Source organism: Heptranchias perlo, chromosome 8 (assembly GCF_035084215.1).
Source record: "Heptranchias perlo isolate sHepPer1 chromosome 8, sHepPer1.hap1, whole genome shotgun sequence".
Lineage (NCBI taxonomy): Eukaryota > Metazoa > Chordata > Chondrichthyes > Hexanchiformes > Hexanchidae > Heptranchias > Heptranchias perlo.
Window position 1 is genome coordinate 801,188 of NC_090332.1, and position 27,136 is coordinate 828,323.

General features: G+C 48.6%; 1 protein-coding gene across 3 annotated transcripts in view; it reads left to right on the top strand.

Moving 5' to 3' along the window:
• Window positions 1-27,136, top strand: part of dnajc27 (DnaJ (Hsp40) homolog, subfamily C, member 27) — a 41,908-nt gene that overhangs the window by 701 nt on the left and 14,071 nt on the right. For all 3 annotated transcript variants that reach the window (XM_067988472.1, XM_067988471.1, XM_067988473.1), the window contains exon 2: window positions 22,373-22,455. In XM_067988472.1, the coding sequence (XP_067844573.1) occupies window positions 22,373-22,455 (83 nt within the window). The remainder of the gene's footprint in view (window positions 1-22,372; window positions 22,456-27,136) is intronic.

A 27,136-nucleotide genomic window follows, 5' to 3' on the forward strand; every position in this document is an offset into this window, starting at 1 on the left:
TGGCGAGGCTCGCGGGGGAGGGGGCGGGGGCGAGGCTCCCGGGGGGAGGGGGCGGGGGCGAGGCTCCCGGGGGAGGGGGCGGGGGCGAGGCTCCCGGGGGAGGGGGCGGGGGCGAGGCTCCCGGGGGAGGGGGCGGGGGCGAGGCTCCCGGGGGCGGGGGCGAGGGCGAGGCTCCCGGGGGAGGGGGCGGGGCGAGGCTCCCGGGGGAGGGGGCGGGGCGAGGCTCCCGGGGGAGGGGGGCGGGGCGAGGGTCCCGGGGGAGGGGGGCGGGGCGAGGGTCCCGGGGGAGGGGGCGGGGCGAGGGTCCCGGGGGAGGGGGGCGGGGGCGAGGGTCCCGGGGGAGGGGGCGGGGCGAGGGTCCCGGGGGGAGGGGGGCGGGGCGAGGGTCCCGGGGGAGGGGGGCGGGGCGAGGGTCCCGGGGGAGGGGGGGCGGGGCGAGGGTCCCGGGGGGAGGGGGGGCGGGGCGAGGGTCCCGGGGGAGGGGGGGCGGGGCGAGGGTCCCGGGGGAGGGGGGCGGGGCGAGGGTCCCGGGGGAGGGGAGGGGGGCGGGGCGAGGGTCCCGGGGGAGGGGAGGGGGGCGGGGCGAGGGTCCCGGGGGAGGGGAGGGGGGCGGGGCGAGGGTCCCGGGGGAGGGGAGGGGGGGCGGGGCGAGGGTCCCGGGGGAGGGGAGGGGGGCGGGGCGAGGGTCCCGGGGGAGGGGAGGGGGGCGGGGCGAGGGTCCCGGGGGAGGGGGAGGGGGGCGGGGCGAGGGTCCCGGGGGAGGGGAGGGGGGCGGGGCGAGGGTCCCGGGGGAGGGGAGGGGGGCGGGGCGAGGGTCCCGGGGGAGGGGAGGGGGGCGGGGCGAGGGTCCCGGGGGAGGGGAGGGGGGCGGGGCGAGGGTCACGGGGGAGGGGAGGGGGGCGGGGCGAGGGTCACGGGGGAGGGGAGGGGGGCGGGGCGAGGGTCACGGGGGAGGGGAGGGGGGCGGGGCGAGGGTCACGGGGGAGGGGAGGGGGGCGGGGCGAGGGTCACGGGGGAGGGGAGGGGGGCGGGGCGAGGGTCACGGGGGAGGGGAGGGGGGCGGGGCGAGGGTCACGGGGGAGGGGAGGGGGGGCGGGGCGAGGGTCACGGGGGAGGGGAGGGGGGCGGGGCGAGGGTCACGGGGGAGGGGAGGGGGGCGGGGCGAGGGTCCCGGGGGAGGGGAGGGGGGCGGGGCGAGGGTCCCGGGGGAGGGGAGGGGGGCGGGGCGAGGGTCCCGGGGGAGGGGAGGGGGGGCGGGGCGAGGGTCCCGGGGGAGGGGAGGGGGGGCGGGGCGAGGGTCCCGGGGGAGGGGAGGGGGGGCGGGGCGAGGGTCCCGGGGGAGGGGAGGGGGGCGGGGCGAGGGTCCCGGGGGAGGGGAGGGGGGCGGGGCGAGGGTCCCGGGGGAGGGGAGGGGGGCGGGGCGAGGGTCCCGGGGGAGGGGGGGGCGGGGCGAGGGTCCCGGGGGGAGGGGGGGCGGGGCGAGGGTCCCGGGGGAGGGGGGCGGGGGCGAGGGTCCCGGGGGAGGGGGGCGGGGCGAGGGGGGCGAGGGGCGGGTCCCGGGGAGGGGGCGAGGGGGGGCGAGGGGGGGGGGGGGCGAGGGGCGGGTCCCGGGGAGGGGGCGGTTCCCGGGGAGGGGGGCGGTTCCCGGCGAGGGGGGCGGTTCCCGGCGAGGGGGCGGTTCCCGGGGGAGGGGGCGAGGGGCGGTTCCCGGGGAGGGGGCGAGGGGCGGTTCCCGGGGAGGGGGGCGAGGGGCGGGGGGGAGTTGTCGAGGTGAGGGTCCCGGGGAGAGGGGGGAGGGTGAGGGTGAGGGGGGGCGAGCTGAGGGTCCTGGGGAGTGGGAGGGGGGAGGAGGGGAGTGGGAGGGGGGGAGCAGTGGGAGGGGGAGGCGGAGGGTGGAGGGGAGTGGGGGGAGGAGAGGAGGAGGGGGGACAGCGGAGGATCTGGAGAGGGGTAGAGGGGAGGGTCCAGAGGGAGGAGGAGGGGGGTCGAGGGCAGGGTGAGGTGAAGGAAGGGGGAGGAGAAGGGTGAAGGGGGGAAGGAGGAGGAGGAGGAGGAGGGAGGAGGAGGTGGGTTCGGAGAGGGGAGGGTCCGGAGAGGAGGAGGGGGAGAGGGGTGGGGGTGCAAGGTAAGGGTCCCGGTGGGGGCGGGCGGGAGGGGGGGGATGAGCAAGGTAAGGGCCTTGTTCGCTCTGTAATTGAATCTCTGCAGAGTTCCAGGTAACTGCTCTGTGGGACAGTGAGCACAAACAGTGGAGGAGGAAACTAAATGAAGATGAAAGTGACAGGGTTGATTAAAACACTCTGCAAACTTGTCTTGTACAGTTTTTGAATAGTACAGGACAAATTGGAGCGGTATCCGTTTTGGCTCAGTGGTAGCGCACTCGCCTCTGAGTCAGGAGTTCACGAGTTCACGAGTTCAAGCCCCACTGCAGGACTTTGTTTTGGCGGACACTCCAGTGCAGTACTCGGGAACGCTGCAATATCGGAGGTGCTGTCTTTTGGATGAGGCGTTCAACTGATGCCCCGTCTGCCTGTTAAGGTGGATATAAAAGATTCCGTAGCACTATTTGAAGAAGAGCAGGGGATTTCTCCCAGTATCCTGACATATTTACACCACCAAAACGGATTAACTGGTCAGGTTATCTCATTTGCTGTTTGTGGGACCTAGTGTGTAAGTTGTTTGCCTGTGTAACTACATACTTCAAAAGTACTCCATTGGCTTGAAGCGCTTTGGAATTCTTAAGGACATGAAAGATGCTATATAAATGCAAATTCCCCTCTCCAATGTTTCAGTCCGGTGTAGTATGTAAATAATACTCAGTGTGATTGCCTTACACCTGGAACTGTAAGAGTATAGTGGTTGTGTCCTTACACCAAAGCACCCAGCTGTTACAAACCCTCAGGACTCTCCGTCTCTGGTTACAGCCATGGGCCATTCCCACAGTAAGACCGCTGTGTGTGTCTAAGTTTCTGTACTATAGTCCAAGGTATAAGCACCTCAGTCATGCTGCTCCGCACAGTATATGTTTCACCTGTCTCCACGTGGAAAAGAAATGCCACTGAAAGCATAGCCACACCTCCCCTCCCCTCTCCTCTACTGTTATGCAAAAAAAACACCCCTGACTGTTAGACAACTAAATGAAGACATTGAATGCTTGGCTGTATTGAGAGCGGGTCTGGTTTTGAGCACACTTGTGAGGTGGGCCTGCATGTCATCATGACTCCTGTGCTTGTGAGGTGTGCCATTATCAGCCCCTTTCTTGCCTCTGGGTCAGAGATTTGTGGTTTGCACATGAGGTGTAAATGTAGGCCTGGTGCTACAATGCCGAACTCCTGTCAGTGCTGCTCCTCCTCTGGCTGAGGGCTTAAACTGAGGTCCTGGCAGAGTGTTCCTCCTCTGGCTGAGGGCTTAAACTGAGGAACTGTCAGGTGCAGGTTAAAAATCCCATGGCTTTTCTTCGAGTATAGAATTCTCCCAGCCACCAACATCAGCAAGCGACTGAGGAACTGCTTACTCAACTAGTTGCTGGTGTACAGTGGTCGCTGTGTTTGCCTGGGTCCCTGCACTTGAGCCATTCATTGTGTGTCGCACTTTTGATAAATCAAAGTGTTTCTTCACTTTCCCTCCCATTTAACTCCTTCTTTGCCAGGACTTTAACCAGCAAAACCAGCACTTTTTTTGTCTTTGGTTTTGGATGGTTTTAAGTAGTTAGAATGAACGCTAGGTTAAAATACCCTTTAGGGAAGGAAACCTGCCGTCCTTACCCAGTATCATAGAATTATAGAAAATTTATGGCACAGAAGGAGGCCATTTGGCCCATCGTGTCTGTGCGGGCCGAAAATGATTCACCTAACCTAATCCCACTTTCCAGCACTTGGTCCACATCCAGGTACTTTTTAAATGAGTTTTCTGCCTCTACCACCCTTTCAGGCAGTGAGTTCCAGACCCCCACCACTCTCTGGGTGAAAAAAATTTTCCTCAGCTCCCCTCTAATTCTTCTACCAATCACTTCAAATCTATGCCACCTGGTTATTGACCTCTCTGCTAAGGGAAATAGGTCCTCCCTATCCACTCTATCTAGGCCCCTCATAATTTTGTATACCTCAATTAAATCACTCCTCTGTTCCAAAGAGAACAACCCCAGCCTATCCAATCTTTCCTCATAGCTAAAATTTTCCAGTCCTGGCAACGTCCTTGTAAATCTATATCGGGGTAGGAAAGAATGGTTAAAAAGACAAAATTAGAGGTTCTTACCTGAATGCGCGCAGCATTCGTAATAAGATAGATAAATTCATGGCACAAATAGAAACAAATGGGTATGATCTTGTGGCCATTACAGAGACGTGGTTGCAAGGTGACCAAGGTTGGTAGCTAAATATGCAAGGTTGTTTAACAATTCAGAAGGATAGGAAAAAAAGGTAAAGGTGGTGGGGTAGCTCTGTTAATAAAGGATGAAATTGGTATAATAGTGAGGAATGATCTTGGCTCAGAAGATCAAGATGTTGAATCAATTTGGGTGGAGGTAAGAAATAGCACGAGAAAGAAATCACTGGTAGGAGTAGTATATAGGCCCCCTAACAGTAGCTACACTGTAGGGCAAAATATTAATCAGGAAATAAGGGGGGCTTGTAAAAAAGGTAATGCAATAATCATGGGCGATTTTAACTTTCACATAGATTGGACAAATCAAATTGGCAAAAGTAGCCCTGAGGAGGAGTTCATAAAGTGTATTTGGGACTGTTTCTTAGACCAATAAATCGGGGAACCAACCAGGGAACAGGACAATTTTGGATCTGGTAATGGGTAACAAAACAGGATTAATTAATGATCTCAAAGTAAAGGATCCCTTGGGAAGCAGTGATCATAACATGATAGAATTTCACATCTAGTTTGAGAGCGAAGATCTTGGGTCTGAAACTACTGCATTAAACTTAAATAAGGGCAATTACAAAGGAATGAGGGTGGAATTGGCTAAAGTGGACTGGGTAAACCGATTAGATGGTATGATGGTGGATAAGCAGTGGCAAACATTTAAAAAGATATTTTATGACTTGCAACAAAAATATATCCCTGTGAGGAGGAAAGACTCCACAAAAAGGGTGAACCAACCATGGCTAACTAAGGAAGTCAAGGATGGTATCAGGTTAAAAGAAAAAGCATACAACATGGCAAAGATTACTAGTAAGCCCGAAGATTGGGAAAACTTTAAAAACCAGCAAAGGATGACTCAAAGAATAATAGAGGGAGAAAATAAATTGAGAGTAAACTAGCAAGAACTATAAAAACTGACAGTAAAGCTTGTACAAGTATATAAAAGGGAAGAGGGTAGCTAAAGTAAACATTGGTCCCTTAGAGGATGAGACTGGGGAAATAATGGAAAACAGGAAATGGCAGAGGAATTGAACAGATATTTTGTATCTGTCTTCACAGTAGAAGACACTAATAACATAACAATAATAGATAATCAAGGGGCAAAGGGGAGGGAGGAACTAAAAACTATCACTAGAGAAAAAGTACTAGGTAAACTAATGGGTCTAAAGGCTGACAAGTCCCCTGGACCTGATGACTTGCATCCAAGGGTCTTAAAGGAAGTGGCTACACAGATATTGGATGCATTAGTTGTAATCTTCCAGAATTCAGTAGATTCTGGAAAGGTCCCAGCGGATTGAAAAACCGCAAACGTAACACCCCTATTCAAGAAGGGAGTGAGACAAAAATCAGGTAACCATAGACCAGTTAGCCTAACATCTGTCTTCAGGAAAATGCTGGAATCCATTATTAAGGAAGTCGTAGCAGGACATTTGGAGACTCAATACAATCAAGGAGAGTCAATGTGGTTTTATGAAGGGGAAATTGTGTGACAAATTTATTAGAGTTCTTTGAGGAAGTTCCTCAGGGCAGTGTCCTAGGCCCAACCATCTTCAGCTGCTTCATCAATGACCTTCCCTCCATCATAAGGTCAGAAGTGGGGATGTTCGCTGATGATTGCATAGTGTTCAGTTCCATTCGCAACCCCTCAGATAATGAAGCAGTCCGTGCCCTCATGCAGCAAGACCTGGACAACATCCAGGCTTGAGCTAATAAGTAGCAAGTAACATTTGTGCCAAACAAGTGCCAGGCAATGACCATCTCCAACAAGAGAGAGTCGAACCACCTCCCCTTGACATTCAACAGCATTACCATCGCCGAATCCCCCACCACCAACATCCTGGGGGTCACCATTGACCAGAAACTTAACTGGACCAGCCATATAAATACTGTGGCTACAAGAGCAGGTCAGAGGCTGGGTATTCAGCGCTGAGTGACTCCCCAAAGCCTTTCCACCATCGACAAGGCACAAGTCAGGAGTGTGATGAAATACTCTCCACTTGCCTGGATGAGTGTAGCTCCAACAACACTCAAGAAGCTCGACACCATCCAGCTTCTTGAGTAGAGTGGGTAAAGGGGAACCAATGGTGCGGTATATTTGGATTTCCAAAAGGCATTCGATAAGGTTTTTTTTATTTGTTCATGGGATGTGGGCGTCGCTGGCAAGGCCAGCATTTATTGCCCATTCCTAATTGCCCTTGAGAAGGTGGTGGTAAGCTGCATTCTTGAACCACTGCAGTCCGTGTGGTGAAGGTTCTCCCACAGTGCTGTTAGGAAGGGAGTTCCAGGATTTTGACCCAGCGACGATGAAGGAACGGCGATATATTTCCAAGTCAGGATGGTGTGTGACTTGGAGGGGAACGTGCAGGTGGTGTAGTTCCCATGTACCTGCTGCTCTTGTCCTTCTAGGTGGTAGAGGTCGCAGGTTTGGAAGGTGCTGTCGAAGAAGCCTTGGCGAGTTGCCGCAGTGCATCCTGTGGATGGTACACACTGCAGCCACAGTGCGCCAGTGGTGAAGGGAGTGAATGTTTAGGGTGGTGGATGGGGTGCCAATCAAGCAGGCTGCTTTGTCCTGGATGGTGTCGAGCTTCTTGAGTGTTGTTGGAGCTGCACTCATCCAGGCAAGTGGAGAGTATTCCATCACACTCCTGACTTGTGCCTTGTAGATGGTGGAAAGGCTTTGGGGAGTCAGGTGGTGAGTCACTCAGCGCTGAATACCCAGCCTCTGACCTGCTCTTGTAGCCACCCTTTGGCACAAATGTTACTTGCCACTTATTAGCTCAAGCCTGGATGTTGTCCAGGTCTTGCTGCATGAGGGCACGGACTGCTTCATTATCTGAGGGGTTGCGAATGGAACTGAACATCCCCACTTCTGACCTGATGATGGAGGGAAGGTCATTGATGAAGCAGCTGAAGATGGTTGGGCCTAGGACACTGCCCTGAGGAACTCCTGCAGCAATGTCCTGGGGCTGAGATGATTGGCCTCCAACAACCACTACCATCTTCCTTTGTGCTAGGTTTGACTCCAGCCACTGGAGAGTTTTCCCCCTGATTCCCACTGACTTCAATTTTACTCGGGCTCCTTGATGCCACTCTCGGTCAAATGCTGCCTTGATGTCAAGGGCAGTCACTCTCACCTCACCTCTGGAATTCAGCTCTTTTGTCCATGTTTGGACCAAGGCTGTAATGAGGTTTGGAAGCGTGTGGTCCTGGTGGAACCCAAACTGAGCATCGGTGAGCAGGTTATTGGTGAGTAAGTGCCACTTGATAGAAGGTGTTGTCGGCAGTGCTATCACTTTGCTGATGGGGCGGTAATTGGCCGGATTGGATTTGTCCTGCTTTTTGTGGACAGGACATACCTGGGTAATTTTCCACATTGTCTGGTCGATGCCAGTGTTGTAGCTGTACTGAAACAGCTTGGCTCGAGGCGCAGCTAGTTCTGGAGCACAAGTCTTCAGCACTACAGCCGGGATTTTATGTGGCACAAGATAAGAACCCATGGTGTTGGGGGTAATATACTGGCATAGACAGAGGGTTGGCTAACTAACAGAAAACAAAGAGTCGGGATAAAAGGGTCATTTTCAAAATGGCAATCTGTAACTAGTGGGGTGCCGCAGGGATCAGTGCTGGGGCTTCACCAATTATAATATATATATCAATGACTTGGATGAAGGAACAATGTATTGTGGCCAAATTTGCTGCTGATGCAAAGATAAATGGAAAAGCAAGTTGGGATGGGGACACAGTGTCTGCAAAGGGATATTGACAGGTTAAGCGAATGGGCAAAAATTTCCCGCATATAACGTGAGAAAATGTGAAGTCATCCACTTTGGGAGGAAAAATAAAGAAGCAAAATATTTGAATGGAGAAATGCTGCGGTACAGAGGGATCTGGGTGTCCTCGTACATGAAACACAAAAAGTCAACATACAGGTGCAGCAGGTAATCGGGAAGGCAAACGGAATATTGGCCTTTATTTCTAGGGGGATGGAGTATAAAAGCAGGGAAGTCATGCTACAACTGTGCAGGGTGCTGGTGAGATCACACCTGGAATACTGCGTGTTATTTAAGGAAGTATATAGTTGCATTGGAGGCAGTTCAGAGAAGGTTCACTAGGTTGATTCCGGGTATGGAAAGGTCTTATGAGGAAAGATTGAACAGGTTGGGTCTATACTCATTGGAGTTTAGTAGAATGAGAGGAGATCTTATTGAAACATATAAGATTCTGAGGGGACTTGATAGGGCAGCTGCTGAGAGGATGATACCCCTCATGGGGGAATCTAAAACTAGGGGGCATAGTCTCAGAATAAGGGGTTGCCCGTTTAAGATGGAAATGAGGAGGAATTTGTTCTCCCAGAGGGTCATGAATCTTTGGAATTCTTTACCCCAAAAAGCTGTGGAGGCTGAGTCATTGAATACATTCAAGGCTGAGTTAGACAAATTTTTGATCACCCAGGGAGTCAAAGGATATGGGGAAAAGGCAGGAAAGTGGTGTTGAGGTAAAAATCAAATCAGCCATGATCTCATTAAATGGCAGAGCAGGCTCGAAGAGCCAAGTGGCCTACTCCTGCTCATTTCTCTTATAATATGGTCTAATCTCCTCTGTCGTGCAATTACATCCTTCCTGTAATGTCGTGACCAGAACTGTACACAGTACTCCAGCTGTGGCCTAACCAATGTTTTATACAGTCTTATATTCTGTGCCTCGGCTAATAAAGGAAAATATTCCATATGCCGCCTTAACCACCTTTTCGACCTGTCCTGTTACCTTCAGGGATCTGTGGACATGCACTCCAAGGTCCCCCACTTCTACACCTTTCAGTATCCTCCCATTTATTGTGTACTCCCTTGTCTTGTTTGCCCTCCCCAAATGCATTACCTCAAACTTCTCCGGATTGAATTCCATTTGCCATTTTTCTGCCCACCTGACCAGTCCATTGATATCTTCCTGCAATCTACAGCTTTTCTCCTCACTATCAACCACATGGCCAATTTTTGTAACATCTGCAAACTTCTTAATTGGTGATATATTAATGATTTGGACATTTAATATAGATCACAAAAAGCAAGGGGCCTAGTACTGATCTCTGCGGAACCCCACTGGAAGCAACCATCCATTCACAAAAACACCCGTCGACCATTACCCTTTGCTTCCTGCCACTGAACCAATTTTGAATCCAACTTGCCACTCTCCCTTGGATCCCATGGGCTTCTACTTTTTTGACCGGTCTGCCATGTGGGAGCTTGTCAAAAGCCTTGCTAAAATCCACTTATACTACATCAAATATACTACCCTCATCGAACCTCATTGTTACAGTCTCAAACTTCAATCAAGTTAGTCAAACACTATCTTCCCTTAGCAAATCCATGCTGACTGTCATTGATTACTTTGTGCCTTTCTAAGTGACGGTGTATCCTGTCCCTCAGAATTTATTTCAATAATTTGCCTACCACTGAGGTTAGACTGACTGGCCTGTAATTATTCCGTCTATCCCTCGCTCCCTTTTAAAACAATGGTACAATGTTAGCAGTCCTCCAAACCTCCGGCACCACGCCTGTATCAAGTGAGGATTGGAAAATGATGGTCAGAGCCTCCGCTATTTCCTCCCTTTCTTCTTTTAATAGCCTGGGATACATTTCATCCGGCCCTGGTGATTTATCTAGTTTCAAAGATGCTAATCCCCTTAATATTTCCTCCCTCACTAAGTTTATCCCATCCAATATTTCACACTCCTTCTTAACTACAATGTCTGCATCGTCCCTCTCCTTTGTGAAGACAGATGCAAAGTATTCATTAAGACCCATACCAACCTCTTCTGTCTCCACATAAAGGTTACCTTTTTGGACTCTAATAGGCCCTACTCTTAGTTATTCTCTTGCTCTTAATGTATTTATGGGTTTTTGTTCATTTCTGCTTGTCAGTATTTTTTCATGCCCTCTCTTTGCTTTCCCAATTTCCTTTTTAATTTCACCCCTGCACTTTCTATACTCCTCTAGGCTTTCTGTAGTACTGAGTTCTCGGTGTCTGACATAAGCTTTCCTTTTCTGCTTTATCTTACCCTGTATGCTCCTTGACAGCCAGTGGGCTCCAGATTTGGCAGGCCTATCCTTTTTCTTTGTGGGAACATGTTTACTCTGCGCCCCTTGAATGCCTCCCACTTAACCTTTTGTTCTATCTTCGTACTTTTCCGTAACTAAATGTGGGCTTGCCGATATGTGACTCCAGTCCCACACCAACATGGTTGACTTAACTTGCCTTTTTTTAAATCAGTAGCATAGTGGTTATGTTACTGGACTAGTAATCCAGAGGCCTGGACTAAAAATCCGGAGTTATGAGTTCAAATCCCGCCACGACAGCTGCTGAATTTAAATTCAATTAACTAAATAAATAAAAAATCTGGAATTAAAATACTAGTATCATAAATGGTGGCCATGAAACTACCGGATTGTTGTAAAAACCCATCTGGTTCACTAATGTCCTATAGGGAAGGAAACCTGCTGTCCTTTCCCGGTCTGGCCCTATATGTGACTCCAGACCCACAGCAATGTGGTTGATTCTTTAATTGCCCTCTAAAATGGCCTATCAAGCCACTCAGTTGCACAATCTCGCTATGAAAAGTCATAAGAATAAAACCGGACGGATCACCCGGCATCGGACCACGAGACGCCAGACACGACAACGGCAAACCAAGCCAAGTCGACCATGCAAAGTCCTCCTCACTAACATCTGGGGACTTGTGCCAAAATTGGGAGAGCTGTCCCACAGATGAGTCAAGCAACAGCCTGACATAGCCATACTCACAGAATCATACCTTTCAGCCAACGTCCCAGACTCTTCCATCACCATCCCTGGGTATGTCCTGTCCCACTGGCAGGACAGACCCACCAGAGGTGGCAGTACAGTGATATACAGTCAGGAGGGAGTGGCCCTGGGAGTCCTCAATATTGCCTCTGGACCCCATGAAATCTCATGGCATCAGGTCAAACATGGGCAAGGAAACCTCCTGCTGATTACCACCTACCGCCCTCCCTCAGCTGATGAATCAGTCTTCCTCCATATTGAGCACCACTTGGAGGAAGCACTGAGGGTAGCAAGGGCACAGAATGTACTCTGGGTGGGGGACTTCAATGTCCATCACCAAGAGTGGCTCGGTAGCACCGTGACTGACCGAGCTGGCCGAGTGCTGAAGGACATAGCTGCCAGACTGGGCCTGCGGCAGGTGGTGAGCGAACCAACACGAGGGGAAAAACTTACTTGACCTCGTCCTCACCAATCTACCTGTCGCAAATGCATCTGTTCATGACAGTATTGGTAGGAGTGACTACCGCACAGTCCTCGTAGAGACGAAGTCCCGACTTTGCACCGAGGACACCATCCAACGTGTTGTGTGGCATTACCACCGTGCTAAATGGGATAGATTCAGAACAGATCGAGCAGCTCAAAACTGTGGGCCATCAGCAGCAGCACAATCTGTAACCTCATGGCCCAGCATATTCCTCACCACCATTACCAACAAGCCAGGGGATCAACCCTGGTTCAATGAGGAGTGTAGAAGAGCATGCCAGGAGCAGCACCAGGCGTACCTAAAAACGAGCTGCCAACCTGGTGAAGCTACAATTCAGGACTACGTGCATGCTAAACAGCGGAAGCAACATGCTATAGACAGAGCTAAGCGATTCCACAACCAACGGATCAGATCAAAGCTCTGCAGTCCTGCCACAACCAGTCGTGAATGGTGGTGGACAATTAAACAACTAACGGGAGGAGGAGGCTCTGCAAACATCTCCATCCTCAATGATGGCGGAGTCCAGCACGTGAGTGCAAAAGACAAGTCTGAAGCATTTGCAACCATCTTCAGCCAGAAGTGCCGAGTGGATGATCCATCTCGGCCGCCTCCTGATATCCCCACCATCACAGAAGCCAGTCTTCAGCCAATTAGATTCACTCCACGTGATATCAAGAAACGGCTGAGTGCACTGGATACAGCAAAGGCTATGGGCCCCGACAACATCCCAGCTGTAGTGCTGAAGACTTGTGCTCCAGAACTAGCTGCGCCTCTAGCCAAGCTGTTCCAGTACAGCTACAACACTGGCATCTACCCGACAATGTGGAAAATTACCCAGGTATGTCCTGTCCACAAAAAGCAGGACAAATCCAATCCGGCCAATTACCGCCCCATCAGTCTACTCTCAATCATCAGCAAAGTGATGGAAGGTGTCGTCGACAGTGCTATCAAGCGGCACTTACTCACCAATAACCTGCTCATCGATGCTCAGTTTGGGTTCCGCCAGGACCACTCGGCTCCAGACCTCATTGCAGCCTTGGTCCAAACATGGAGAAAAGAGCTGAATTCCAGAGGTGAGGTGAGAGTGACTGCCCTTGACATCAAGGCAGCATTTGACGGAGTGTGGCACCAAGGAGCCCTAGTAAAATTGAAGTCAATGGGAATCGGGGGGGAAAACTCTCCAGTGGCTGGAGTCATACCTAGCACAAAGGAAGATGGTCGTGGTTGTTGGAGGCCATCATCTCAGCCCCAGGACATTGCTGCAGGAGTTCCTCAGGGCAGTGTCCTAGGCCCAACCATCTTCAGCTGCTTCATCAATGACCTTCCCTCCATCATCAAGTCAGAAATGGGGATGTTCGCTGATGATTGCACAGTGTTCAGTTCCATTCGCAACTCCTCAAATAATGAAGCAGTCCAAGCCCGTGTGCAGCAAGACCTGGACAACATCCAGGCTTGGGCGATAAGTGGCAAGTAACATTCGCGCCAGATAAGTGCCAGGCAATGACCATCTCCAACAAGAGAGAGTCTAATCACCTCCCCTTGACATTCAACGGCATTACCATCGCGAATCCCCCACCATCAACATCCTGGGGGTCACCATTGACCAGAAACTTAACTGGACCAGCCATATAAATACTGTGGCTACGAGAGCAGGTCAGTGGCTGGGTATTCTGCGGCGAGTAACTCACCTGACTCCCCAAAGTCTTTCCACCATCTACAAGGCACAAGTCAGGAGTTTGATGGAATACTCTCCACTTGCTTGGATGAGTGCAGCTCCAACAACACTCAAGAAGCTCGACACCATCTAAAATAAAGCAGCCTGCATGATTGGCACTCCATCCACCACCCTAAATATTCACTCCCTTCACCACCGGCGCACAGTGGCTGCAGTGTGTACCTTCCACAGGATGCACTGCAGCAACTCGCCAAGGCTTCTTCAACAGCACCTCCCAAACCTGCGACCTCTACCACCTAGGGCAGCAGGCACATGGGAACAACACCACCCGCACGTTCCCCTCCAAGTCACATACCATCCCGACTTGGAAATATATCGTCGTTCCTTCATCGTCGCTGGGTCAAAATCCTGGAACTCCCTTCGTAACAGCACTCTGGGAGAACCTTCACCACACGGACTGCAGCGGTTCAAGAAGGCGGCTCACCACCCCCTTCTCAAGGGCAATTAGGGATGGGCAATAAATGCCGGCCTCGCCAGCGACGCCCACATCCCATGAAAGAATAAAAAAACTAAAACGGGAAATGGGACTAATTGGATATAGGCGTCGCTGCCAAGGCCAGCATTTATTGCCCATCCCTAATTGCCCATGAGAAGGCGGTAATGAGCCGCTGCCTTGGACCGCTGCAGTCCGTGTGGTGAAGGTTCTCCCGCAGTGCTGTTGGGTAGGGAGTTCCAGGATTTTGACCCAGCGACGATGAAGGAACAGCGATATATTTCCAAGTCCGGATGGTGTGTGACTTGGAGGGGAATATGCAGGTGGTGGTGTTCCCGTGCGCCTGCTGCCCTTGTCCTTCTAGGTGGTAGAGGTTGCAGGTTTGGGAGGTGCTGTCGAAGAATCCTTGGCGAGTTGCTGCAGTGCATCCTGTGGATGGTACACGCTGAAGTGGCCGAGGCAGTCACTCAGTTGTATCAAACCGCTACCAATGGTTCTAGAAGGCAGCCCACCACCACCTTCTCAGGGCAACTAAGGAGTAGCAATAAATGTCGGCCTTGCCAATGATGCCCACATCCTAAAAATGAATAATGAAAATGGCAGCTGCCCCCTGTGCTACCGGGAAGTCCATAAGATTCCCTTTGCTCTGTCTACATATTTATCTCACACTTGTCACATTACATCCTGCCAATCAGAGAACATTCACTTTGTCCTGACTCTCATCTTCTACTTCCCAACCAATTAAAGAAAGAAAGACTTGCATTTATATCGCACCCTTCATGATCTCAGGACATCCCAAAGCACTTGTAGCAGATTTACAGATTTCTTTTGGGGTACGAGAGTCTGATACTCCAACATGGAATCATAGAAGTTACAACATGGAAACAGGCCCATCGGCCCAACATGTCCATGTCGCCCAATTTATACCACTAAGCTAGTCCCAATTGTCTGCACTTGGCCCATATCCCTCTATACCCATCTTTCCCATGGCACATGGCACAAATCAGTAGCCAATTGTACGATACCGTATGGTACAGATTATTGAGCAGTTATATTTTAGTGAGCAAGAAGATATACAACCTGGTGAGACCCAGGGCTCTTGGGTATTCCTGGTGAGCAGTCCGGTAGATGAGATGTCCTTCCACCCATAGCTATGGGTAGCCCTTTTGTATCTTAGTTGCTGAAGGTATCACATGTATCCTTTTACGAGGCAGCTGCTACGTTGAGGTTAACAGTCGTCCTTGCAGAGTTCTCAGTTCTGCTAACATCTGTTATCTTGCTTCCTCGTTAGAAGGCAATGGCTAATTTTGTGCTAGGCTGCAGTTTGTACGAGCTGGAACAATAGGTTGCGTTAGCCAGCTAGACAAGGTCAGAGTCATCTCTTCGCCTGACGTATTTAGCCATTATCTTAATTGCTGTAAATGCGCTGTAAGTATTTTTTGATATATAGTCACCATTGCAATGTAGGAAACGTGGCAGCCAATATCCACACAGCAAGGTCCAGCAAACAGCAATGATCTGTTTTAGTGATGTTGATTTGAAGGATAAATGTTGGCAAGGGTACTGGGAGAACTCCCCCGCTCTTCTTCGAATAGTGCCTTCAGATCTTTTACGTCCACCTGAGAGGGCAGACGGGGTCTCGGTTTAACAGCACCTCTAACACTACAGCACTCCCTCAGTACTGCACTGAGTGTCAGCAAAGATTATGTGCTCAAGTCTCTGGAGTGGAGCTTGAACCCTTGACCTTCTGAGTCAGAGGCGACTGCAACTTCTGAGTCATGCCTGACACCTTAACAACCCATGTCACGCGGTTTCCTCCCAATTCCTTGAGCTTTTAATTTTGCTATTAATCTCTTTTCCGGAACCTTATCAAATGACTTTTGGAAGTCCATATTGACAATGTCCATAGACACTCCCCATCCACCAGGTTAGTGATTTCCTCAAAAAATTTAACTAACTTACTCAGACATGACCTGCCCTTCACAAATCCATACTGACTCTCTCTGATTAGCTGATACCTGTCCAAGTACTCGGTCACTCTGTCTCTGATACATTCCAGTCACTTCCCCACGATCAATCTTAAACTGACAGGCCTATAGTTGCCTGGTTTTTCTCTCCCTCGGTTCTTAAATAATGGCGTGACATTTGCAATTCTCCAATCCCAAGACATAATTCCTGAATCTTTGGAAAATAATGACTAATGCATCTGCAATTTCCTCACCTGTTTCTTTTAATACTCTGGGATGGAAACTATCAGGTCCTGGAGATTTATCTATTTTAAGTCCCATTATTTTCTCCATTACTATTTTCCAAACTTGTATTAAATCTACTAAGTTCCTTCCCTTGACTTATTTTTGGGTTCCCTTGTACCGTTCTATGTCCGAGATCTAGTGTGTTAATGTTGGACCTGTAGCCATTGTGTCTAGCCTGTGTGTACCTGGCCGGGGAGTACTTGATGTTGTTATTGGGTGACAGATGTGAAAAATCCCTGGTGCTCCAGCACAAAATTTCACCAAAAATAAATAAACCCTGAACTGTTTGGGATATTTCTAGGCTGACTGTAACTTGGTCATAGCCGAGCACCTTGTGAACGACCTGGCTGAGCTCCCTTGCAGAGATGTAGAATAAACCTTGCAGCTGGATCTCAACTTTCCTTCCCATGCCATCTGCTTCAAGTGAATATTGGGGGATTACGATACTCAGCACAACTGTTGCCCCCCCACCCCCAACCACCCACCCACCCGCCCTGCCCTGCCCTGCTGAAGGCAGTGACTTGTATGCCAGGATTGGGTTCCACAGATGTCGCCAAAGTGCTGTTTTTCAGTATGAGCTGAGATGGAGTGTTGGTAGCTATTTACCATGGGGGGCATCACCGCCCAACTAGATGCTATCTTAGAATGATACAGCACAGTAGGCTGCCATTCGGCCCAAGATGCCTGTGCCTGCTTTTTGAAAGAGCTTTCCAATTAGTCCCATTTCCCCTGTTCTTTCCCCATAGCCCTGCAAATTTTTCCCCTTCAAGTATTTATCCAATTCCCTTTTGAAAGTTACCATTGAATCTGCTTCCACCGCCCTTTCAGGCAGCGCGTTCCAGCTCATTCCAACTCAACGTCCCTAATCGCTGGGACAGTTGAGGCCAATTGTAGTGTCTGCATCCGGGCTGAGGTTAGCACAGACCATAGATGGAACCTGTAACCCTCCAGGTCTGTCTGAAGTCTTTCAACCCAACCTTAAATAGAAATCAAAAGTCATGTAATTGTAGTGGAGACAAAGTGCTCCGTGAACAGACCGGACTTGTAGAAGAGAAGGCCAAATGCTGTAGCATGAACACGGAAGGGTTGGTATTCTGGAAGGATGAGACCCAATGGGCTGAAGGGCTGCCTTCATTCAGCCTGACCTCATGATGTGCTCGATGGAGACAGCATGCTCCAGTTTTTGGAAGTTGTTTTATATATTGTACGCTCTGGAGGTAGCTTTTTGCTTCCGTGCTCCAGGCGGGGAACCTGGCCCACTGTGAGTGAGTTTGGAAATTCAGGAGAAATTCAGCATGACTTTCCAACCATTGAGCCTGCATCAAAGGTTCCACTCTTCATACTCCTTCTATCTCATACTCTTAATAGCCCTTTCTGCCAAAAAGTTATCCATCACACTCAACAGTGATTTGTATTTATATAGGAACATAGGAACAGGAGTAGGCCATTCAGCCCCTCGTGCCTACTCCGCCATTTGATAAGATCATGGCTGATCTGTGATCTAACTCCATATACCTGCCTTTGGCCCATATCCCTTAATACCTTTGGTTGCCAAAAAGCTATACATCTCAGATTTAAATTTAGCAATTGAGCAAGTATCAATTGCCGTTTGCGGAAGAGAGTTCCAAACTTCTACCACCCTTTGTGTGTAGAAATGTTTTCTAATCTCGCTCCTGAAAAGTCTGGCTCTAATTTTTAGACTGTGCCCCCTACTCCTAAAATCCCCAACCAGCGGAAATAGTTTCTCTCTATCCACCCTATCTGTTCCCCTGAATATCTTATAAACTTCGATCAGATCACCCCTTAACCTTCGAAACTCCAGAGAATACAACCCCAATTTGTGTAATCTCTCCTCGTAACTCAACCCTTGAAGTCCGGGTATCATTCTGGTAAACCTACGCTACACTCCCTCCAAGGTCAATATGTCCTTCCGAAGGTGCGGTGCCCAGAACTGCTCACAGTACTCCAGGTGCGGTCTAACCAGGGTTTTGTATAGCTGCAGCATAACTTCTGCCCCCTTGTACTCCAGTCCTCCAGATATAAAGGCCAGCATTCCATTTGTCTTCTTGATTATTTTCTGCACCTGTTCATGACACTTCAATGATCTATGTACCTGAACCCTTAAGTCCCTTTGGACATCCACTGTTTTTAACTTTTTACCATTTAGAAAGTACCCTGTTGTATCCTTTTTTGATCCAAAGTGGATGACCTCACATTTGTCTACATTGAATTCCATTTGCCACAGTTTTGCCCATTCACCTAATTATCAATATCCCTTTGTAATTTTATGTTTTCTTCTACACTGCTTACAATGCCACCAATCTTTGTGTCATCGGCAAACTTAGATATGAGACTTTCTATGCCTTCATCTAAGTCGTTAATAAATATTGTGAATAATGGAGGCCCCACTAGTCACATCCTGCCAATGTGAGTACCTTCCCATTATCCCTACTCTCTGTCGCCAACTTCCTAACCAAGTCCATTTCTCTCGATTCCATGGGCTTCTATCTTAGCTAATAGTCTCTTATGTGGGACCTTATCAAATGCCTTCTGGAAGTCCATATAAATAACATCCATTGACATTCCCCTGTCACTACTTTAGTCACCTCTTCAAAAAATTCAATCAGGTTTGTCAGGCACAACCTACCTTTCACAGATCCATGCTGGCTCTCTCTGATTAACTGAAAATTCTCGAGATGTTCAGTCACCCTATCCTTAATTATAGACTCCAGCAATTTCCCCACAACAGATGTTAGGCTAACTGGTCTATAATTCCCCGGTTTCCCTCTCTCTCCTTTCTTAAAAAGCGGAGTGATATGTGCAATTTTCCAATCGAGAGGGACAGTTCCTGAATCTAGAGAACTTTGAAAGATTATAGTTAGGGCATCCGCAATGTGCTCACCTACTTCCTTTAAAACCCTGGGATGGAAACCATCTGGTCCTGGGGACTTGTCACTCTTTAGTGCTATTATTTTCTTCATTACTGTTGCTTTACTTATGTTAATTTTATCGAGTCCATGTCCCCGATTCAATATTAGTTTTCTTGGGATTTCCGGCATGCTATCCACTTTTTCGACTGTAAATACTGACGCAAAGTAATTGTTCAACATGTCCGCCATTTCCCCATTGTCAATGACAATATCCCCACTTTCAGTTTTTAAGGGGCCAACACTGCTCCTGACCACCCTCTTTTTCCTAATATAACTGTAAAAGTTCTTCGTATTGGTTTTGATATCCCTTGCAAGTTTCTTTTCATACTCTCTTTTTGTAGCTCTTACTATCTGTTTTGTGACCCTTTGTTGATCTTTGTGTCTTTCCCATTCGCCAGGATCTGTGCCATTTTTTGCCTTTTTGTATGCCCTTTCCTTATGTCTTATACTGTCCCTTACCTCTTTAGTTGTCCATGGCTGTTTTTTTTGGCAAGTGGAGTTCTTGCCCCTCAGGGGTATAAACCGATTCTGTATCACGTTAAATGTTTCTTTAAACATTTCCCATTGATCATCAGTCGTTTTACCCATTAACAGATTTGCCCAGTTTACTGTGGACAGTCTCTGTCTCATCCCATTGAAGTCAGCCTTGCCCAAGTCTAGAATCTTAGCAGCTGATTCACTTTTTTCCCTTTCAAACACTGCATTGAACTCAATCGTGTTATGATCACTATTGGATAGATGTTCACGCACAGTTAAGCCGTTAACTAAATCTGGTTCATTACTCATTACTAAATCTAGTATGGCTTGCCCCCTTGTTGCCTCTAGAACATACTGCTGTAGAAAACTATCCCGAACACACTCAAGAAATTCACTACCTTTCTGACAGTTGCTAGTCTGCTTTTCCCACTCTATGTGAAGGTTAAAGTCCCCCATTAAGACCACTATGCCTTTCTTACACGCTTGTCTAATCTCTGCATTTATACAATCTAGCACTTCAGAGCTGCTGCCAGGGGTCCTATATACAACTCCCACTATAGTCTTAGATCCTTTCCTATTTCTCAATTCAACCCATAAGGTCTCTGTTGGCTGCTTACTTCTCGTTATATCCCCCTTTATCATTAAAGTGATTTCATCTCTAATCATTAAGGCTACTAATCCCCCTCTTCCATTTTCCCTATCTCTCCCGTAGACCTTATAACCTGGTATATTTAGTTCCCAATCCTGACCATCCTGCAGCCATGTCTCAGTAATAGCTATCATGTCATACCCTCCAATTTGAATTTGAACCTGTAGTTCATTTAATTTATTCCTTATACTCCGTGCATTTGTATATAGAACTCTTAGTTGGGCCACACACCCTCGCCTGACCTTCAGCTTTGATGCTGGGATAATCGCCTTACGCCTTCTAGTTTTCACTTTATCTGTAGTGCCTAAAGTACACTTTCTTTCCGCTGCTCTACGCTTTTCCCTTTCACTTGTTCTTGAACAACTGTTTGTACTATTTATATTGTAAATTTCCCCTGGGTCTTCCCCTCTCTTGCTGCTCTCAACTTTACTCCCTTCTGACTCCCCGCTCAGGTTCCCATCCCCCCGCCACTCTAGTTTAAACCTTCCCCAACAGCACTAGCAAACACCCCCGCGAGGACATTGGTCCCGGTCCTGCCCGGGTGTAACCCGTCCCGCTTGTACAGGTCCCACCTTCCCCAGAACCGGTCCCAATGTCCCAGGAATCTAAATCCCTCCCTCCTACACCATCCCTGCAGCCATGCATTCATCCGGTCTATTCTCCTGTTCCTATACTCACTAGCACGTGGCAGGTAGTAATCCTGAGATCACTACCTTTGAAGTCCTGCTTTTTAATTTATCTCCTAACTCCTTAAATTCACCTTGCAGGACCTAATCCCTTTTTTTTTACCTATGTCGTTAGTACCAATATGGACCACGACTACTGGCTGTTCACCCTCCCCCTCCAGAATATAGCGCCTTTAATGTCATAAAATGTCCCAATGTGCTTCACAGAAGCATTATTAAACAAAATTTGACACTGAGCCAATAAGGAGATGTTAGGACAGGTGACCAAAAGCTTGGTCAGTGAGGCAGAGAAGTTTAGGGAGGGAGTTCCAGAACTTAGAGCCTAGGCAGCTGAAGGCATGGTGGAGCGATTAAAATCGGGGTTGCGCAAGAAGCCAGAATTGGAGGAGCGCAGAGATCTCGGAGGGTTGTAGGGCCTGAGGAGGTTACAGAGATAGGGAGGGGTGAGGCCATGGAGGGATTTGAAAACAAGGATGAGAATTTTAAAATCGAGGTGTTCCTGGACCAGGAGCCAGTGTAGGTCAGCGAGCACAGGGGTGATGGGAGAAAGGGACTTGGTGCGAGTTAGGACACGGGCAGCAGAGTTTTGGATGAGCTCAAGTTTATGGAGGGTGGAAGATGGGAGGCCAGTAGGAGAGCTTTAGAATAATCCAGTCTGGAGGTAACAAAGGCATGAATGAGGATTTCAGCAGCAGATGAGCTGAGGCAGGGGCGGAGAAGGGTGATGTTATGGAGGTGGAAGTAGGTGGTCTTGGTGATGGAGTGGATATGTGGTCCGAAGCTCAGCTCGGTCATTTAGGATGCCAAGATTGCGAATGGTCTGGTTCAGCCTCAGAAAGTGGCTGGGGCAGAGGGATGGAGTTAGTGGCTTGGAAATGAAGTTTGTGGCGGGGACCATTGACAATGGGTTCGGTCTTCCCAATATTAAGCTGGAGGAAATTTCTGCTCATCCAGTACTGGATGTCGGACAAGCGGTGTGACAAATCAGACAGCGGACGGGTCGAGAGAGGTGATGATGAGGTCGAGCTGAGTGTCGTCAGTGTGAGAAAGACTTGCATTTATGTGGACATTTGGAACCTCGTGTTTTTGGATGATGTTGCCAAAGGGCAGCATGTAGATGAGAAATAGGAGGGGGCAAGGATAGATCCTTGGGAGACTCCAGAGATAACTCTTGAACTTTATAATCGTAACCCAGCTGGTTTTGCTGATGCATTATTGAAAGTTGGGGTGCAGGTCCTGGGAGTGAGGGGTGGCATAGAAATACAGAGCAGTTACAACATGGAAACTGGCCATTCGGCCCAACCTGTAGGACTACTGGACCATCGGAAATATCATTGCTGAATCTGATCCCATCGTTTCTACGCACATGCACACACACCTCTTCCCCAGCCCAGGAATACAGATGCCAATTGTGCTGTTCCAACTGCTGCCTAAGCTGTGATCAGCTAATTTGGCACAGGCCGGGGTGGAGCCTGGGCCTTTCCTGTGCTGTGTGGCTCAGGTAAGTGGTGCTTTTTTGGTGTAGGTGAGTGCTAACTGTAATTGTTCTTTTTCCAGAGCTGTATCATTAAACGGTACTGTGAGAAGAGGTTTGTCCCTAAATATTTGGCCACGATAGGAATCGACTATGGAGTTACAAAGTGAGTATTGTGAGGGATGCCCATCTTTGGGACCTGTTTTTTTTATATATAGTAAATGGTTTGAGTGTTAAGGACCACGAATGTTAATGCAAGGAGAACCCCTACAGTTTAAGCATATAAAATAGGGAATGTCTTTGTTTAAAATTTGAGAACACAATATTTATTACTGATATTAAACAGATTTAGAAATGCAGTGCACTAAGCCATGGAGATCAGGAAGCCCCCCACCTCCCCAGGTTCCATCCCCAGTCTTTACTGATTTGGCTGCTCATGGCCTAGATGGTGCTGGAGTGCTATAATTAGCCTCAGTGTCCTGGGTTAGAGAGAGAGAAAAAGTCAGTGCCCTGTTATAATCTAATGAGAGCATAATTAGGAGTAACAGCAGCTGCATTTATATACAGTTTTGTGGAGAGACTGGAGAAGCTGGGGTTGTTCTCCTTAGAGCAGAGAAGGTTAAGAGGAGATTTAATGGAGGTGTTCAAAATCATGAAAGGTTTTGACAGAGTAAATAAGGAGAAACTGTTTCCACTGGCAGAAGGGTCAGCAACCAGATGACACAGATTTAAAGTAATTGGTAAAAGAGCCAGATGCAAGAATATTTTTACGCAGTGAGTTGTGATGATCTGGAATGCACTGCCTGAAAGAGTGGTGGAAGCAGATTCAACAGTAACTTTCAAAAGATGTATACTTGAAATGGAAAAATTTGTAGGGCTATGGGGAAAGGGCAGGGGAATGGGACTAATTGATAAGAGCCAGTACAGGCACAATGTGTCAAATGCCCATCTGTCCTGTATCATTCGATGATATAGTGCCTTTAACATAAAGTTCCAGGGTGCTTCACAAAGAGGCATTGGGAAAACAGATGCTAAGACAGGAAGGGTGAGATCAGGAGGGGTGACTGAAAACTAAGTCAAAGAACATAGGACCAAGTGTAGGTCATTCAGCCCCTTGAGCCTGTTCACTATTCAATTAGATCTGTACTTCACCTCCATTTACCCGCTTTAGTTCCACATCACTTGATACCCTTACCTAACAAAAATCTATCAATCTCAGTCTTGAAAATTTCAACTGGCCCCCAGCATCCACAGCCTTTTGGGAGAGAGTTCCACATTTCCACTACCCTTTTTGTGGAAAAAGTGCTTCCTGATTTCACTCTAAATGACCTAGCTCTAATTTTACAGTTGTGCCCCCTTGTTCTGGATTCCCTCACCAGAGGAAATACTTTCTCATTTTAAAATTTTTAGATCACCTCTCAATCTTCTAAACTCAGGGGAATACAAGCCAAGTCTATGTAACTTGTCCTCATAATTCAACTCTCTAAGCCCCAGTATCATTCTGGTGAATTTTCCCGTTTTCCTTAAAGGTCAATATATCCTTCCTGAGGTGTGGTGCCCAGAACTGAAGAGATGTATTTGGAGAACTAACGGGGGGAGGGGTTTAGAGAGGGAATTCCAAAGACCGAGGCAGCTGAAAGATCTGTGACCAAAGGTGGGGAGAAGAAGTGGGGAGCGGGATGTACAAAAAGGCCAGAATTAGAGGAAGGGGCAAGGACATAGAAACATAGAAAATAGGAGCAGGAGTAGGCCATTTGGCCCTTCGAGCCTACTCCGCCATTCAATATGATCATGGCTGATCCTCTATCTCAATACCATATTCCCGCTCTCTTCCCCATACCCCTTGATGCCTTTCGTGTCTAGAAATCTATCTTGCTCCTTCTTAAACATATTCAGTGACTTGACCTCCACAGCCTTCTGTGGTAGAGAATTCTACAGGTTCACCACCCTCTGAGTGAAGAAACTTCTCCTCAGTCATAAATGTCCTACCCCGTATCCTGAGACTGTGACCCCTCGTTCTGGACTCCAGCCAGGGGAAACATCCTCCCTGCATCCAGTCTGTCTAGCCCTGTCAGAATTTTATATGTTTCAATGAGATCCCCTCTCATTCTTCTAAATTCAAGTGAATACAAGTCAAGTCGACCCAATCTCTCCTCATATGACAGTCCTGCCATCCCAGGAATCAGTCTGGTGAACCTTCGCTGCACTCCCTCTATGACAAGTATATCCTTTCTTAGGTAAAGAGACCAAAACAGCACACAATACTCCAGGTGTGGTCTCACCAAGGCCCTGTATAACTGCAGTAAGACATCCTTGCTCCTGAACTCAAATCCTCTTGCAATGAAGGCCAACATACCATTTGCCTTCCTAACTGCTTGCTGCACCTGCATGTTTGCTTTCAGTGACTGGTGTACAAGGACACCCAGGTCCCTTTGTACATCAGCGTTTCCCAATCTTTCACCATTTAAATAATACCCTGCCTTTCTGTTTTTCCTTCCGAAGTGGATAACTTCACATTTATCCACATTATACTGCATCTGCCATGTATTTGCCCACTCACTCAACTTGTCTAAATCGCTCGAAGCCTCTTTGCATCCTCCTCACAACTCACGATCCCACCTAGTTTTGTGTCGTCAGCAAACTTGGAAATATTACATTTGGTTCCCTCATCCAAATCATTGATATATATTGTGAATAGCTGGGGCCCAAGCACTGATCCCTGCGGTACCCCACTAGTCACTGCCTGCCACCCCGAAAAAGACCCATTTATTCCTACTGTTTCCTGTCTGTTAACCAATTTTCAATCCATGCCAGTATATTCCCCCCAGTCCCATGTGCTTTAATTTTGCACACTAACCTCTTATGTAGGACTTTATCAAAGGCCTTCTGAAAATCTAAATAAACCACATCCACTGGTTCTCCCTTATCTATTCTACCAGTTACATCCTCAAAAAACTCCAATAGGTTTGTCAAACACTCTTTCCCTTTCATAAATCCATGTTGACTTTGTCTAATCCCGTTGATATTTTCAAGTGTGCTGTTATCACATCCTTTATAATCGACTAGCATTTTCCCTAATACTGATGTTAGGCTAACTGGTCTGTAGTTCCCTGTTTTCTTTCCGCTTTTTTAAAACATTTGCCACCCTCCAATCTTCAGGAACTGTTCCATAATCTATAGAATTTTGGAAGATGACAACTAATGCAACCACTATTTCCACGGCTACCTCTTTTAGTATTCTGGGATGCAGATTATCAGATCCTGGGGATTTATCGGCTTTCAGTGCCATTAATTTCTCCAGCACTATTTTTACTAATACTAATTTCCTTTAATTCCTCCTTCTCACTAGTCCCTTGTTTCCCTAGCATTTCTGGGAAGTTATTTGTGTCCTCTTCCATGAAGATAGAACCAAAGTATTTGTTTAATTGCTCTTCCATTTCCTTGTTCCCCATTATAAATTCTCCCATTTCTGACTGTAAGGGACCACATTTGTCTTCACTAATCTTTTTCTTTTTACATACTTGCCATGGAGGAACTTAAAGATAGAATCATGGACGGTTACATCACGGAAGGAGGCCATTTGGCTCATCGAGTCCGCGCCAGCTCTACGCATGAGCAGTCCAGCTAGTCCCACTGCCCCGCCTTATCCCCATAGCCCTACACATTTTTCCGTTTCAAGTACTTACCCAGTTCCCTTTTAAAGGCCATGATTGAATCTGCCTCCACCAACCCTTGGGCAGTGCATTCCAGGTCTTAACCACTTGCTGTGTAAAAATGTTTTTCCTCATTTCACCTTTGGTTCATTAGCCAATCACCTTAAATCTATGCCCTCTTGTTCTTGACCCTTCCGCCAATGGGAACAGTTTCTTTCTATCGACATTGTCTAGACTCTTCATGATTTTGAACACCTCTATCAAATCTCCTCTCAACCTTCTCTGCTCCAAGGAGAACAATCCCAGCTTCTCCAGTCTATCCACATAATTTAAGTCACTCATCCCTGGAATCATTCTAGTAAATCCCCCCAGATGAGGAAGATGTTGTTAAATTTAATGTGTTGGAGGAAGGTGAGCCAGTGCAGATCAGTGAGCACAGGGATAATGGGTGAGTGCGGCTTGGTGTGGCATAGGATATATGCAGCAAAGTTTTGGATGAGCTGAAGTTTACAGAAGGGTCGGTCGGGGGAGTATTGGAATAGTCAAGTCTGGAGCTAATGGCTATGACTGGTGAAGGGGCTGAGGTAGGAGCAGGTGTATGCAGTGTTCTGGAGGTGGATGTAGGTTGTCTTTGTGATGGGGAGGATATTGGATTGGAAGATCAGTTCAGGGTTGAATAGAATGCCAAGCCTGTGAACAGTCTGGCTCAGCCTGAGAGAGTGGACGGACAGAGGATGCAATCACTGGTAAGGGACTGGAGTTTGTGGTGAGCGCTGAAGGCAATGACTTCCTGCTCTTCCTACAAACATAGTGCTGCTACCCAGAGACACTTAACAGGGCAGCAGTGTGCTGTCAACCTACAATTTCTAATGGTAAAACATGGACTACAATACAAAGAGGCCTTGGACATTCAGCACTCACACTGGTTGTGGACTGTGTGTTCTGTGTGAATTCTGGTTCAGCAGTTGGGCCCAGCCCTCAGCAATACATCCTCCGTTTAATAGAGAAAAATTCCATAACTCCATGGTATCACTGATTTCCTGGAGCAGATCTGCTGAAAGTAAGGGGAGCTACATCATGGAACAGTGGGACCCTGGGAAGCGTGCTCTCAGCCCAAAAGAGGTTCCAGAACCGCAGGGACCCAAGGAAGTATGCTCCCGGCCCAGGAGTGGTTCTGGAGCCACGGGACCCCGG